General features: G+C 38.2%; 1 protein-coding gene across 2 annotated transcripts in view; it reads left to right on the top strand.

The window, feature by feature from the left end:
• Nucleotides 1-13,658, top strand: part of HMGCLL1 (3-hydroxy-3-methylglutaryl-CoA lyase like 1) — a 76,480-nt gene extending 62,822 nt beyond the window's left edge. For both annotated transcript variants that reach the window (XM_059469088.1, XM_059469089.1), the window contains exons 8-9: nt 6,564-6,689; nt 8,753-13,658. In XM_059469088.1, the coding sequence (XP_059325071.1) occupies nt 6,564-6,689; nt 8,753-8,866 (240 nt within the window). In that variant the 3' untranslated portion in view covers nt 8,867-13,658. The remainder of the gene's footprint in view (nt 1-6,563; nt 6,690-8,752) is intronic.
• Nucleotides 13,659-16,810: the final 3,152 nt, after the last annotated feature.

Raw genomic sequence — 16,810 nt, 5'->3', positions numbered from 1 at the left:
CCTTTGCCTTTTCTGTCTAATTTCCCCTTTCCCTCCAGATCACAAGATTATTATCTTCTCTTCCCTACCTATTTCATCGGTCTCCTGACTGTGTTCAAACATATTTTTGTCTGTAGAAAAAATACCATGTGTTTATAGATCAGGTTATTTCATTACATAGAAAGCAGATAAATTGTTAAACCATCACAGGTTTGCTTGAGAGCAGCAACTTCTGCTGAAGAGCATCCTGAGCAGTAGCTGCTTATTTTGAGTCAGCAGCATCATCTGGCATGATGATTGCATCTTCATGGGTTCCAACAAGATCTTGGCGTGCCTCCTGCTCCCCCTGCAGCTTTGTGATCCTTAGCAAGGGAGAGCTGGAGTTGAGCACAGCCCCACACCAGCAAACCCCAGTGTTTCTAAATATAAGAGTGCACATATTCCTGAAAGGAGCACAATCAGCCTCCATGGGCAATAAAATAATGATTTGTGAACATCTGCTTCTTTAATTGTGTTATGGCACAGGATTTTTATTAGCATTCCAAAATCTCAAAACCAGTCTCATGTTGAATGGAATTGATTCCCCCTAAACATCTATGAATGTTTTCTGAAGAACCAGATCTGCAACACAGACCTCACTGCTCTAGCTTTTGTGCAGGTGATGCATTGTCAGTCAGGGACACAGATATTTCAACTCAGGCTCAGAGAAATTGCTTCACAATTCTTAGTTGAAGTTAAGAAAAAAAAAAAAATCATGGTCAGCTGCTGCTCCCTTGACCCTTGGGCATTTTAACTCCCAGACTGACCAGTTCCTGACAATAGGGTGGTAAATAAGGTGGAACTTCCCTGAGCTTGTAACTAAGTCCAGACTGGGATCTCTTAAGATCAGTACCCCTTCTGTGCCAAACTTGAGACTGCAAAGCTACAGAAATATCTCCAAGAAACTCGTGTAAAACTTATTGAATATGAATGTAACAGAGTGGTTTTCTTCCCCAAAACTTGTTCCCGGAAGTGGCCAAGCCCATTTTTCACTGAAACTTTCAAAACAATCCAGTCTGAGGCAGAGACAAGGTATGGAAAATATAAGTTCCAGCAGTTAAAGGCTGACAAAATAATAAACAACTGAAAGTGGGGCCTTATGACAGAAAGTGTTAGGGAACTTTAACTCTAGATGTCATTGCCAGCTTTGCTTATAATAAATGTGTCAGTAGCAATATGAAAAGATGTGTACAATGAGTTAAAGGAATGTAGTATTAACCTATTTTATGTGGCACGTCTGCCCACAAATTGCTTGCATCTCAATATGTTTTGGAAGAAAAGGATTTCTTTCCCCTCGATGAATGTATTAATTTTCAAACAACGGGAACTGGGAAATTAGATATTTTAATGTTACAGTGACACCCTGTGGTCAGTAGGGATGGTGTTAAGTCAAAAGCAGTTTTGTGATGTTTCTTAGCAGTTTTTTAACCTTAGCAAAAGCAGAGAAGCAGGAAGGAAATGCAGATAACTTTCACAGATTTCCACAGAGAGGTGTTATCTCATTTTATTGCCTTATACATAGAAAATGATGATTTTAATTTTTTGAATACCAAAATAATATTTATTTGTATACATGTATTATATTGAAATACAGGAGAATGGCAAGCTTTGGTTTTAAACAACTTGACAATGTAAATTAGGGAAGGGTCTTTGTAGCCACTGAACCTTACAAAGCATTGCTGGCATAGTCATTTCTGTGTCTGGCTAATTCTGTGTTTCTCTGCAGGAGAGGCTGTTTCTGCCAGTGACATGCCATGTAGTGGTGGGTAGCAGACTGATGCCAGAGAGACACAGTGATATGGCAGAAGCCACCATTCCAAGAGTGCCAGCTCGGCACTGACTGGGCTGCAGGATTAAATAGCATTAGTCCTGTACTGCCTTTTGTGTGGGCAGCCTTTGGCCTGACAAATCTTACTTCTGCCTGCTGCCTTCCTTGAGCAAAAGCTGAACTAATGCAGCCACTCTTTGCAGAATCTACATGCTCCTATCTTTAAGGCACTGAGCTTCACAGCACTGTGGCCCCTTGACTTTGTGGCACAAATATTTTCCTCTTTAATGCATACCTTGTATCCTTGCATAATATCAATACCTTGATATTATGCTTTCAAAATCTCATCATTTAGAAGAAGCCAAATTTATGAAAGATCTGATTTATAGCTTCTGATTTATACCACATACTTTCCTGGAGTTACTGATGCTGACCTTGCCATTTTTAAGAGAGAAACAAAGTCAAACTTCTGCCAGACAAACCAGGTTTAAACATCAGTAAGGAAGGAGACTGACTGTCCCAACAAGAAGTTATGGGGAGCTACTAAAGCAAACTGAGAAACATGAAGCATTTATTATTCACTGGCAATAATGGTTTCCTGTTAAAATTGGCTGTTTGACAAAGGTGATGAATTTAATTCCTTGCTTTCTCGTTGGGGAATTAGGAACTTAGCATGGGACAGGAGAAAAAGTCCTCTGCCTTCTCTGGAGAGTAAGCTAAAGCTAGCCAAAAATAAAGTTTGGAAGGTGTTCAGGAACCACTGTCAGGAATTTTGTGATTTTCAAAAGTGTCAAAAATATTGAAGTACTGTAGTTGTCCTGGAAGCCAAGCCATTGTTCACCTCCACATATGTCCATGTGGAAGCAGCTCAGTGAGTGCTCATTTAGGACATAACCTATGAAATAGCTGCAGTACAACTTCTCATGAATGTCAGCACAATTTAGTGCCTGTCAGGAAGTGACAGTGAGACTCTGGACTTTTAAAACATCATATTGACAGTGAATTTTTTGCAAGCTTCAATTGGTTAAAGGATTGAAATTCATTATCTCCTGTAAAAGTGTGACAAATATGGAAGATGAAGGAAAATACTTAGTTTTACATATTTGGCCAATTTTTAGGTTTTACTTTAGAGCTGCTTTTGCTTTTAATGGCTGCAAAAACAAAAGAGCTTCATAGCTGCTCAAATGTGCAGAGGAGTTATTTATTAGGTGCTATTTCAGACTCTGTGCTTAGACAGGCTGGGCTGTAATATCAACCTCCAAATTAGTTAGTACCACTGCTGAGGGATGTTTTCCAACATCTTTTTTTAGCACTGTTAGATTGGAGTTTAGAGTATGGATTATTTAAGGATTTTTTGAATGGGGCCACTGAAGACGAACTGGAGTGATTCTGCACTTGAGTTAGCAAACACTGAATTATAACTGTCTGTACAACATGCAAGAGCACACAGATGCAGCTGACCCTGCCTGTTGCTGAAATAGTAGCACATTACAGTAGATTCCTTTCAAAAGCATTGTGAAGAGAACTCTAAAAGACATTATCTTAAAGGAGAGACACCTGCTCACTGCATGTTAAGACCACTGATTTGAGGAACTGTCAGATTTGGAGATCAGTCAGGATTGCTGTATTATATATGCCATGTTTAGACCTTGTCTACCAGTGGCTTAATGTTCAAATAGCAAATACATCCTGATAGAGATACAATTTTAGAGACTTCATGTTTATGCACTGTTTCTGGGAAATAATGGATTAAGTGTCCTGTACTAGGGCTACAGCCATCCCCCCAAGGATGCAACCTATGTAAAGGTGATATTATTAGACCTCCTTTTTTTTATATTTAGCCAAAATAGTCAATGATTTAAAAGACAGAGCAATTATCACTGTCTGTCATGTGGAAATTACTGCTCCCAATGCTTAGTCAGCAGAAGGCATCAGGGTTTTAGATGCTCTTGCATCTACAGTAATATAAATTGTCTGAGCTTTCTCCAGCTTCCAGTGAGGGTACTTTGAATAACTCAGACAAGGCTGCCTGAGAATACAAGGGTGTGGTTAGACACAGAGGCGTGTTCCATGCTACCTTCAGGTGGCTGTGATATCTCATTTCCACCCATAGTCACCAACACTTGCAACAATTATCAGCCACCTGTACCCCACTGCTGCGAGATTTGCACTGCAAATTCAGAATCACAGTGGCATCACTAGTGTTTGTACAAGGAAATCAAGAACTAATATGTGTCAATTCAATGTCTTTAGAAAACATGCCCCTTTAATGCTGGAGGATATTGGTTTTGGTTTTGCTTACAGTGAGTGCCCTGTGAAGGACTGGAGCAGACTACTGACTTTTTTGCCCGTTTTTACCAAATACTATTTAGTTGATACTTTTTTCCTATTGGTGTAAAAGGACAAGAATTTATTGAGATAATTTTTGGGGATTAGAAAGTGAATGTTCATAATTTTTTTAATAACTACTGAAGTTATTTATAAGTACTACTGAATTTTTTAATAATAAATACTGAAGCTGTTTCTGAGTCTGCTGATATTCCTTGGGAATTTAACAGCATTGATGTACCTCAACACATTATTTGTCTATAGTTTTATCCTCATGTAAAAATTACTGAAAATGAGTGCATGAAGAAGAATGCTCTAGCAGTTATGACAGATTGGGAAAACCTCCATGAAAGACACTTTATTTTATCTTTGCCTCTCTGAAACAATAATTTCTGATGTAAATCTTAAAATAAGACTGAGAGAGAAGGCATAGTAGTGGGATCATGCTTGTATCAACCTGTACATCTGCCTGTTAGACATCCTTTTCTGCAGACCTCCACTATACCTTAAATCTTTCCAATAAGAAGCCCAACATGTGTCTCTGCATGGACATTTGTAAGCTGAGAGCTGCCACTGTGGAGCTCAGGCCAATGACTTCTAGAGAAAATGCATGAATCTTAGCAGATAGTGCAAAAAGAGACAGAACTTCCAGCTGTTGTGGATGCACATCCTCTGTGTACTGGACATTTTCTGACTGGTGGCCTGCACAAACAAAGAGTGTGACAAATGACTGAAATGTGAAATGTGCACTTTGGTGATTCACTCCATAAGTCACAAATTAGTGTACTTTGAAGTACGGTACCTCTTTTTAGAGACCCTTATTATGTGAGCAATATTAAATAGTACTCTCTTGCCTGTCATAGTAATGCACCTTGACTCCTTTGAGGTCTTTATTACAGGCTTTGAGCAGCTACCTAGATCAAGATAATTTTCTCTGTCCAAGAATAAGACCTGTGACAACAATTCCTTCTTTATTGTTGCTCTCCAGAGATGTTGGAAGTCCAAAGAGTCTGTAAGGCCAATGATAAAACTATGGAGTGCACTGTTAAAACTAGAAGCAAGTACAAAAAAAACGCCCACATTAGGTTAGTTTATTTTAGAACTAAAAAACTAACCACGAGGTATATTTGGAAAGGGGACTTAGCAACTGCAACATGCAGGATGGTCATTTACCTACCTTGCCAGCTAGTTGTGTGCATGTCTGGGAAGGAGAAGCTCAGGCTCCCAGAGCAGCCTGCAGGGACAGAAGAGTGATCACCAATCTGTGCAGTCAGGCCTCTAAGCCAAATTCCTGACCTGCATATGTGGATAACAAGCATGGCTTCACCTCTGAATCTCTCTGTATCCAAAGTCAGGGTTTTGAAAATTTATCTCTGCACAGGAACTCCCGTCCTGAATTTCAGTCTGCCTGACCTGTCTTACAGTTTTGGTGTATGTCTGTCTAAATTATTCCTGTGGGGAAGGGAACCCTCTAGTGCTATTAAGGCACTAAGAGCAACTTGTGTTCTTTAAGAACTTGTGTCTTTGAAGACTTAATAATTGTTCTGCCTAATTCCCTTGCCTGCTTCTGATTATCTGTCGAGCCTGAATGCCTCCAGAGGCAGGGGAAGACTGAAGAGCTTTCTCTGACAAGGGAGACCCAGTGTCCTGGATCACATACCTAATGCATTGTAACAGAAAACAATTGCTTTCCAGTGTCAGCTTTATTTTAAACATCAAATAATAGAAAGAAGAGGGTGCAAAAGCTTCCTAAACATATCAGTGAAGTCGCTGCCTCAGTTTTTTGCCTCCTCCCTTATCAGTCTCCTAGGGAAGACTTCATCCCATAGGAAATGTAATATTATCTTCTGGATAGAGTTGGTAACTGGTTTACTACTTTTTATCATGAATATGCTGAGTGGATCAGAAGAGAGAAGATATTTGAATGCAGCAGGAAGAAAACAAAAAGCAAACAATTATTAATTTACCACTGCTGAGTATTTTTTCAAGTCTTAATTTAAGTCTAGTTTAAATGAGAAAGCTTAACACTGTGCATCAAGTATTCTCTTAAAAATATTCCGAGCTCAACCTGTATATATCTATGGAGAACTTCCATTGATTGGTTTTTTGCATGAAAACCTTTCATATTAGATGCATGTTATTTAAAAGCACCAAGTTGAAAGATAAAGAGAGAAAAGACCTCTTTCTATAAAACAGCAATCATCTTATCTGCCAAAATCACATGTAATGGACCATTAGTTCTTTGTTCCGTATCCTGTGTTTGAAATGTCTTACCTTATAAAGATGTCAGGATTAAAACCATTATAAGGAATTTCCTCCAAGGAACACATCCATTTGTGGAGAAATGTGTATTTTATGCATGGTAACTAATACATATGGCCTGCCACTTATGAAAAATTATAAATAATACTCTGTGCTGATGCTTCATTTTTGTGTTGTTATTTTCCAGATGGGAGTTTCTGTGGTGGATTCATCTGTTGCAGGACTTGGTGGTTGTCCCTATGCAAAAGGTGCTACTGGAAATGTAGCCACAGAGGATGTGATATATATGCTGAATGGTCTGGGGATCAACACAGTAAGATATTTTTACTTTCCAGTTAAGACTTTAAGGAAAAAAAAAAATTCTAGGAAACATACAATACGTACCTCACGAAAACTTATGCTGTACAACAAAATATTCAGAGCCCATAGAAGTTTTTGCAAACTCAGTGCTTAAATATGGCTTGACACATAACAGGAATGATGTTGTCTTCATTAGCAATTTAGACTAGAAATGGTTTGTGTATTTAACATAATTTTAATAATCTACTTCTTCCTACCTGGAACTATGAGGAATTTAGTAGCATCTGCTTTGTGTCATTGCTCTGTCTCAGTAACCACAAAAAAACTCAGTACTGTAGACATTGCTACAGAAGGCTGAAGTGGAAAGACTGAGCAGAGCTCAGCTTTTGTCACAGTTTTGGATTTGTCTCATAGTGCTTATTAATTTGTTGTCAATTTTTCTGACTTCAAAGTTGAAAAAATTGTGATGTTTGGCACCCAGGCACAGGACATTGTTATTTCTCGGGTATCCACTTTATGTATTTCAAAATTGTACAGAACCTGTTACTGGCTAGGAGTCACAGTCATTTTTATTACCAGTCCTGTTGTTGGAGGAGAGGGCAGAGCAGCTCACATACCCTGAGCTGCACTTTAATGAGCCTTACCAGTGAGCATCCACACCTCAAGAGCACTCATTTAGTATCCCTGGCTGGCTGGCATGTTAATTATTCTGTATTCCTAGAACTCATTTACTGCCTTCTTCAATAAATGTGCTCTTTGGTCTTCCTGTCTGTCCCCATTTATCTGGATGTGTGGCATAATGAGTTTGTGCTAACTCAGGCATTGCTGTAACTTTATGTTTAATTTACACATGGACATGGAGAGTCAAGTTCAAAGGAGAACATATAAAGAACTGCCAAAACTACAAAGTGTGTGGTTTGCATTTAAATCACCACAGAAAGAAATCTAAATGCCTGATATCTGAAATAGGAAGATTTGCATTACTGAGGTCATTGGAACTTATCATTCACTTGTTGGTGGGCTTCAGTTCTGTGTGATGTACAGGCCAGTGGATTCCCTTGACATGAAAGGATTACAGAACTTGGACATTCCCTGGGCACTGTTAAAGCATATTCAGTGCCTTACAGAGTTCACTGTAAGCATTTATCTGCTATCATTTGCTTTTTAGGGAGTTCAGGGTAGATATCAGAAAACGTTCAATCACAAGTGTCCACTGTACAAGTTTTGAACTGCTTGTACACACTTTGGGGCAGCTTTTCCTCATGAGAACGATGTTTATTCTTTTGAAATAACACAATTCTTTGAAATAAGGAGGAGAAATCATGCATTTCACTTTACATTGCTGTGCACCTTAGACTCATGCTTTCAGTATAGTCTTTTCTTGGGCAAAATACTCATTGACCTTTCCAAGTGACTCATAGCAAAAGGAAGCAATTAAGCAAAAAATAGTTGGATTATATGAAATATACCATGTACCAGGCTTCTTGATAAGATTGATTAATCTGTTAACAATCTGGTGGCCAAGCAAGAATACAGCTTGTCCTAAAGGTTGATAGGAAATCCCACGGAGACAATCTCACCATCAAATGCTTATTTTTTCTTTGGTTTGGTGGTGATTTTATTTAGGTTTTGTGTAATTTTAAATTTAGATTATAGCAATAGCAAAACACAAGTCTTCACTTTTTGAATCCTTTTTCAAGCTTTTTGCACAAAGTTTTGTAGTGTTGGATGATAAATAAGTATAGCATATATTTAGACTCTGTATTTTTCTTCTAACTTCTAGTTGTAATTCCAGCTCCTTATTCCAGATTATTCTGGGGTTGAAGGTTATTACTCCAGTATTTGGTCCACTGCTGATGGGACAAGAAATCACTCTCAAAGTAGTAGAACCTTCCAAACAACTAGAAGCTGTAACTACCTGTAAATCACTGTAGCTTTACTGATCCCCATTACTGACCTATAACATGAATCAGGCCCTTTGTTTGCAAAAATTAGACCCTGGAGCAAAAAACTTGGAGTCTAAGCATTTTCAACATGTGCATTTATTATTCTTCACAATTTTCCCCTCTTTTTTAGGGAGTAAATCTTTGTGCCGTGATGGAAGCTGGAAACTTCATCTGCACAGCTTTGAACAAGAAAACAAACTCAAAGGTTGCACAAGCTTCCTTCAGTACTGGAACTATCAATTAAATGGATTTTTCTTTTTGCAGCTTGATTACATTTTCCATTTACCTTGACCAAGGACATTTGCTTTAGGAAAAGAAACAAGGAAACCATTGCATCAAAGAAACAAAATAGAACCTATGTATAATTTTTATTTAATGGGAACAGTTATTGTACTGTACTGTCTTGTCAGGAACTGTCTGATTTGTAAGTAAGAAATAAATGACTGTAGTACAGAACCCTGTAGAAGTACTCTGTACTTCTACAGACAAGAGAAATATATAAATATCAGGAAATTTTACCATGTTTTAAATTGAATTTTTAGTTATTTTCAGGAAAACCAGGTAGAAACAGTGAGTACATAGTTAAATTTTAATCAAGATGTCTTTCAGAACAGTACAAATATTTTCAGTAGTTTATGAGATCTCACACTGTGTGTGGCCATCCTGTTATGTGTTTTATTTATCTGAATTCTTGCTTTTCATTTGTCAAGTCACTGTGTTATGAACACAGAGCCAAATCTGAATTCACTGTAAGAATTTTTTAGCAATAGAACTTCTTTTAAATTTTGTTTAACATCTGCTAAATTATGGATGACTTTATCTTGTTCCAAGACATTGTGGTGAGTGGCACTCTGCCAGCTCCTTCCAATCCTCCAGCAAATTTCCTTATTTGTTACATATGTTAAATTTGTTGTAGTTGCATTTTTTGGTCAACTTATTAAAACCTAATTATACAAAGCAAATAAAAATTGGCAAGGTTTTCAACATCATTCAGGTTCATAGTGGTGTAGAAGGGGCTACATTTTCATCCAAGGTTTCATAAAAAATTAGATTTTTCATGCTGTAGGCTACGAATTGACATTCTCATCCAGAAATCACAGGTTTTTTAGGATAGTAGTATTTTTCTGGACTAGCTTAAACAAAGGAGACCACAGAATTTTTTTTTTTTTTTGTGTGCTCTACTGAAAATGATACTGTTCTTTTAAATGCCTTAGTTCAACAAGATGCCAATGAACTGCACTGTTCAATAATCAATAGATTAGATCAATAATGAACAAATGGACAAATTCAAAAAGCCTTATCCTATATATAAATGTTCAAGTGTGCCATGAAAATACTGTCATGTTTTTCATCCTGAAACTTCAGTACTCTTACTGGTTGGTTGTGTAGGATCTGTGCTTCTCTGTGTACTTAACTTTGATCTATATTTTCTGAACATGTCCTGTTGACATGAAAATCTAAAACCCTGGATTGTGGTCTTCTTCCATATTCTCAGTTTTCCTCAAAAATGTGAAGTCTTGTCAAAAGGTAAGTTGAAAGAAAGTGGAAGATAACACACAAAAAAAGAAAAGGCTGAAAGTTTTTTGTCTGGAACTCAAGTCTGCCAAGTTACAGCTGAGTCATGGTTTGCCTTTGAAATACCAAAGTGAATTTTTCTGACATCTTTTAGCCAGTTGTGTACTTTAGAATTGGCATTGTTTAACAAAGTTAGTCTTTGCATTCCAGCAACACAAAGCTATAAATTTGGTATAACACTCCTATTCTGTTTATGCCATAATTATAGTCAAAATTAATATAAGCTACTTTGTTTCACTCTTCTCATGGTAAAAGTCAAAGGATAAAAACAGAAAGGTGTTCAGGTGAGGCAAGAAATATCTTGCCTATTGTTCCAAAATACTAAATCTTTCCTGCAGAGTCTAGTAAGAAGACTTTGAAGTACTCCTGAAGGTAAGAACACCCTGATTTTCTTGACCTGCTCTGGATGCATGATTGGATCACCACAAAAAAACTCTTTCCTCTTTTTTCCCATGTTTCAGCTGGGGCTTTGTTATTTAGCAGCCACTATAGCTTATATACCAAAACATGAACTTAAATAAAACCAGGTCTTGAACCATTCACAGACTTAAAAATTCTGTAATGAATTTGACCAAATGAAGAGGTAAGGAAACTGCAGCAGTGCAGTTAAGCCTGAACATGGTGCCAGAATTGACATCTTAAAAACTCCCTAATTTGTGTGTCATTTACCCTTGAAGGTGACTAACCTCACTGTAATACTTTCGTATTTAATAATAATTTTTCCTGTTTAGTTTTCTCTGTAGGCACAGATTTGGCTCATTTTGAGCTGAAGTATGCAGTTTTCATGTAGGTCCTGATGAATTTTCTTCCACCCAAGACCCTCTGAGCCTGCATGTTTAATTAACAGAAACATTATCAAGCTTCTCAAAGACTGAAAGGGAAGTCAGCCCTTGAAAACAAAGCAGTTGTGAAGCAAACCTGAATGTGAGACTAAACAACTGAACTGAGACTGAACTTGCTGCTCAGCCTGGGGAGATTAATACCCACCCATGAAGGAGCTGAGGGAATGGCCTGAAGCTGTGTCAGGGAGGTGCAGGTTGGATATCAGAAAAATGTTCTTCACCCAGAGGGTGGTTGGGCACTGGAACAGCTCCCCAGGGCAGTGGTCACAACACAGCCTGACAGAGTTCAGAAAGTGTTTGGACAATGCCCTTAGGCACAGGGTGTGACTCTTGGGGATGGTGCTGTGCAGGGCCCAGGAGCTGAACTTGATGATCCTTGTGGACCCCTTCCAGCTCAGCTTTTCCTGTGATTATGAACTGAAAAAGAACACACTTTCTCGTAAATCTGTAATAATTTGTGTCACTGGGTAAAATAGAAAATTAAAAATTCCTAAGCCCAGAAAAATCCCAAGAAAAGAATGTCAGTGCCTCTGCAAGGCAGGGTTCTTTTTCTTGAAGGTGGTGGTGAAGTCTTCAATTATCAGCCAAGTAAGGAACTGAACAGATAGTGTCCATTTTTATGCCTCTGTGCACAGTGCATCCTAGGCTTCTCAGCATCTGGACTGTCTGGTTTGCAGACAGTTGGCTCTTGATTCAAGGCTCTTGATTCTCCCCATGCAGTGAAACAGGGTACCTATTAAATCATGTAGATGAACAATCTAAAATGTCTCAGTTCTTTATTGGGTGGGTCTGTTTTAGAAACTACTTGGAAACTTGTGGAGAGCCTTAATTGCAGGTCTGTTATTCTGTAATGATGTGAGCATTGGAAAAGATGAGCAGTCACATCTGGAGCCTGTACTTTACCCACATGTTCAGCTTCACCCACATTGTGAGTTATTGTAATCCAGGGTGGAGGTCACAGACAAATAGATTGTTTGTCATGATTGTTATGAGAGAGAGAAACATAGAGCCAGAATAAAAAAAGAGCAACCACAACCCAGTGTTTATGTGCCAAAATTGCCACCTGGGATGAATTTAGGTTGGTGGGTCCAGGTCATTGGTCCCTATGAAATCCTTGTTTAGTTGTAATATGACTTGAGACATCTTACCTTCTGCCTACTAACATATTTTAGGTTTGTAAAATGCTGCTGCTCTGATTTCCTGGGTTGGCATAATTTTGACTTTGCAGAACATTATGACACCTAATGTCTGGCTTCAAAAAATAAGCATCTATTACTTTTAATAGCAAAGACTAATCTAATAGCCATGCCATGAGCGTGCATCACTCACATAGGTAGCACTGAATTCAGCTCATAGGACAACAGCTGAGACTATATCGCTTGAAAAACATGCCAAGACATGGGATGAGGCTCTCCAGTGCTCCTGACCCCTAAACCTTTATGCTTATATTTAGAAGTACCTATATTATATATCTGCTTATATTCAGAAGAACCTATATGCTTATATTCACTAGTGATGTCTGCTCTTTTAGTCCCTATCACTGTCCCCAATTGAATACAATGCTGTCACTTCACCATGAAGTAGCCCCCTGGCTGCGGAGGGCTTGCATCCAGGAGTTTGGCTTCCATGAGCAGGTGTTCTTATCACTGTGTCATTATAAAAATTTAAGTCAAGATGTTACATTGTTGAAGGTATGACTGGTATCCTTTGTTGGAGGAAAAGTTGATCAGTTCCAGTAGTATGGGCATATTCATTCTTCAGTGCCTTCCAGAACCCAGCAACAACATAGATTCCATACAGTTCTAATGTCTTCCAGCAGCAGCTTGCTTTGTAGTTTAAACTTTTATGTATTAGGGCAACTTGGCTCTGGACCAACACTTTAATGGCTCATTTTTGTGTATAACCAGAGCTTATGAAATAAGAACTAAATGTTGTAGTGTTGTGAATAAGTCCAGAGAGGCTTTGGCTAATTTTCCACTCTTAATAGTGTCATTTGAGTTCATAAAACTTTTATTATTGTATTAAGGAGTCACAAAATGAAGACTACAAGTCTGTGAGATAAAATTCTTATGTTTGGGATCAGTGTTGTTGAAATGAAATAATGCTTATCCAAAGAGTTAGTGTGAATGTATAAGATCTGCCCATTTTTTCCACTGAGTTTAAGGGGTAGAAATATTGTTTAGTTACTGTGGTATCAGAAATTCGATACTTTTTGCCACTGATTTTTTCTGTGTTTTCTGACACTGCCTTCAGTTCTCTTCACTGATTGTGAAGTATCTAGATGAGTGGCTAAACAGGTATAAGAGTGGCAAGTAAACAAATTCCAGTTCTTGACTTGCTGATCAAAATTAATCAACTTTTCTTTTGTTATATTTTTTAAGATTATTTTTCTCTACAGTCCTGCTGTAATGCAGTGTTGATCTTCATTGCTGCAATAACACAGCAGGCAGAAGGACTACAGCCAAAGTCAACTCAGTCCTTTGAAAACAATGTCAAAGAGACGATATGTTTGTCAAGGAATTGTCATGTATCTGCCTGGTTAAATGCATTTGTGATTTTGCAATATGCAGTGTTACAGCTGAAATAAAATCTCCCTTGCTGTTTATTGAAACCGATATGCTCATGTTTTATGCCAGATTCAGCAGCTCTAACTGACCAGCTCATGCATACAGCATTAGCAAATATAAGCTGTCACTGACGTGTATGCCTGTGTTGACTTTGTTACCTTGTAATACATTTGGAGTGCTTTTTCTTAGGATTACCTTTTAATCTGGCGTTCCTGTGTGTTTTTATAGCAGACAAATCTCTTTTAAGTTACTGGGGAAACATTTCCTTCCTCCATTAACTAAACATTAAAAGCTACAGGCAGGAATGGAGGTAGGAGTTCAAAAAACTCAATGAGGCATTATCTAACTTCAGATGTTCCAATGCAGGATAGAAATCTGTGCTGTCTAAGTGATGTCTAAGATTCCCTACACACTTCATGGGAGACTGAATGACTTCAGCATGTGGTCTGAAACATCAAAATACTGATGAGGCAACTTTCTTGGCGAAATCAACAGCAAAATTCCCTACCCCATGCTACTTTGAAGTGCCTGAACATGACCTGCAGTTAGTTATCTTCAATAGTTGAACACAAGGGTTAGTATTTTCCTTGGTGAAAAGACAATCACAGTCATTTTTAAAAAGAACTGAATGGTGTTCTCTGTTTTGTGGCATATCTTCTGGTGTTGGTGCTGCTTCCATCCATCTCTCTGTTCCTAGCTTGGTCTGATATCTAGCTCAGGGCAGTGGGATGTGATTCCCACAACAGCCTCAAAAGGCTGAGCCTCTGCCTATCCAAGTATCTCATTCTTTTCACCACACAAGCAGGTGAGACAGCCAAGGAAAAATGTTCATTTTGAAGAAATCAAGACCCACTGTGGCATTACAGAAATAGAAACTTGGGCTTTACAGCTTCACACTGCACAAGAAAGAGCTAGTCCTGTGTACTTGTCCCAAAAAATCTTCACACATTTAATTTGAAACAATTGTTAGATAAAATGTATAAACAATCTTCAAAGAAAATACTGGAACCCAGCATTGTCCCTTTCAGATAAGAGTGCTGTAAGGCAAAAATTCATGGTTTCTCCCTCTAGCCCAATCAGCCTTCATTTCTTCCCTTTGTGATGTCCCTGCTCCAGTGGAAAGAGGATGAATGCTACAAAATGACATGTGTCCTGGGAATCTTGTCATCAAGAGACTTAACTTTCCTCATCTGGGTACTGGATGCAGGTGTCATACTTCAGGGGAAAATATTTTAATAATGAAGCTCTTACAAAATACTGCTTTTTCTTCCATCATGGTTGGACTCAAAGGTCTTAAAAGTCTTTTCCGAACTAACTGATTCTATGATTCTCTGTTCAGAAAACTGTGAAGCAGTTAGAGTATAATGAGGATTACAGGAATACAGATCATCCCAGCAGAAATTCCTTTATTTAACTACTAACACCTAGATACAATTGACAGACTGCTTTGTACACATGGAGTGGAGGGAATGTACTTTTCCCACTAAGCATCCTAAGTCATCTCTTGAGAGAGAGCCTGTGAAATTGCAGAAGAACACAAGAGCCATTAAATATCTTGTTGTCTCTCAGAGTAACATACCCTCAGTTTCAAATGCATTTTACATACTTGTTTGTGACTCCGTGTGTGCATCTAAACACATCTTTGAGTTGGGTTTCTAGTGTCTAAATATAAGATAATTAGAAAAAAAAGTTTCTAAGACAGAAGGTAATTTTTTTGTTGTTGTTGAGGTTTAGTAAAATCTAAATTTAAATTTATCTCCTCAAATTTTGTGAATGGAAGATTCACTGGTGTTTGAAGTCAGACTGAAAACCAACACAGGTTTCATGTCAAAAGTACATTTCCTGTGTAATGAAATGTTTTGATTCAAGATATTCTCAACACTATTTTCAGTTTGAAATCTTCCCACTTCACAGTTTTAAAATGAAGAATATGAATATAGCACTTTGGTGAGAGTTAGGCCAGATGCTGCAAATTGCTGGACTGCTAAAGCAGATCTTTTTGATTAACAAATGAACTTCACTTCTCTGTTTCTGTATTTTTGTCCAAATGCTGATTTTGTAATGCCAGAACATTTGATTGCAAAACAAAAAGGACTTTCTTTGGTTTTTGCAGATAACAGAGACAGAGCAATTCCACATTGTAATAATTGTGTAAGATTTCTAAGCCTCTCCCCAACAGAACTGCACACTTAAGATTTTGCTCTACAGTAATAACTTTGCAAGCTACCAAAGCCAGAGGCAAGAGTCACATAGAAGAGTAGAGATTCTTACTTTTCTGATCACATTATTTCTAGTCCTAGATCTGTCATCTAGCACTAGATGTGGCCCTAGACCATTGGTCTCATGGTCAAAACTGGAGTTGAGTTACATTTAGTGACAATTCAAACAAAATTAAAACTAATCACATTCAAAATGAAGTTAATTAATCAAATGCTATTATAACAAGGCAACACCTGTGCTATTCATGGTAACAGCTGAATAAGAAACAGCAGTCCATTCTTTTGTGCTCACCAGGACTAGATTGTCACGAAGATTTAACAAAGACAACTCACTGGTAGTAAATAGAAGCTGAAATCTAGCCAAACAACGCAGCTATAGAGAGAAATCCAGAGCTCCTAGGCACAAGGTGGGATCCAGGATGGTGTTTGGGACCATGGCTCCCAGAACAGTGCAAGGGGACAATCAGGCACTTCGTGTCTTGCCTAGGGACAATGAATAGGAAACACAGATGGTGAGATGGGTCACAGCTTCTCTCCTGAGAAGCAGACACTGCAGCCCCAAGCAAGTGACTTTCTCCACTGGGCATTCAGACCAAAAATTTCTCTCTAAAGTTATTGTATTTAAAGTGACAAACCCCACTCATTTCTTTTAGAAGCATATTGGAGGAGAAATTAAAAACATTTTCAGCAACAACATTTTGGAGTCAAAGCATTATTCCAGAGAGTCATTTTAGTTCATTGGGGGCTGTAACCCTGACCTCCTCCTACCCTGCAAGTGCTCCACCATCAAACTACAGGCAGCTTTGCTGTGACTGCTGCTTCAGGTACTTGGTACCTGGGAGCCAGGTATACAAAAATGACACAAATGTGCTCTTTATCAGGTCTCTAAAATGTTTCTGAGTGGATTTTTTTAATTTCTTCCAGGTGAGTAGAGATCAGAAAGGGTGGGCTTCAAAGATTGCCATTGTTGATACAGCATTTATAC

The sequence above is a fragment of the Ammospiza nelsoni genome, chromosome 3, assembly GCF_027579445.1.
Source record: "Ammospiza nelsoni isolate bAmmNel1 chromosome 3, bAmmNel1.pri, whole genome shotgun sequence".
Taxonomy (NCBI): domain Eukaryota; kingdom Metazoa; phylum Chordata; class Aves; order Passeriformes; family Passerellidae; genus Ammospiza; species Ammospiza nelsoni.
This window is presented reverse-complemented; position numbering and strand designations above follow the sequence as displayed.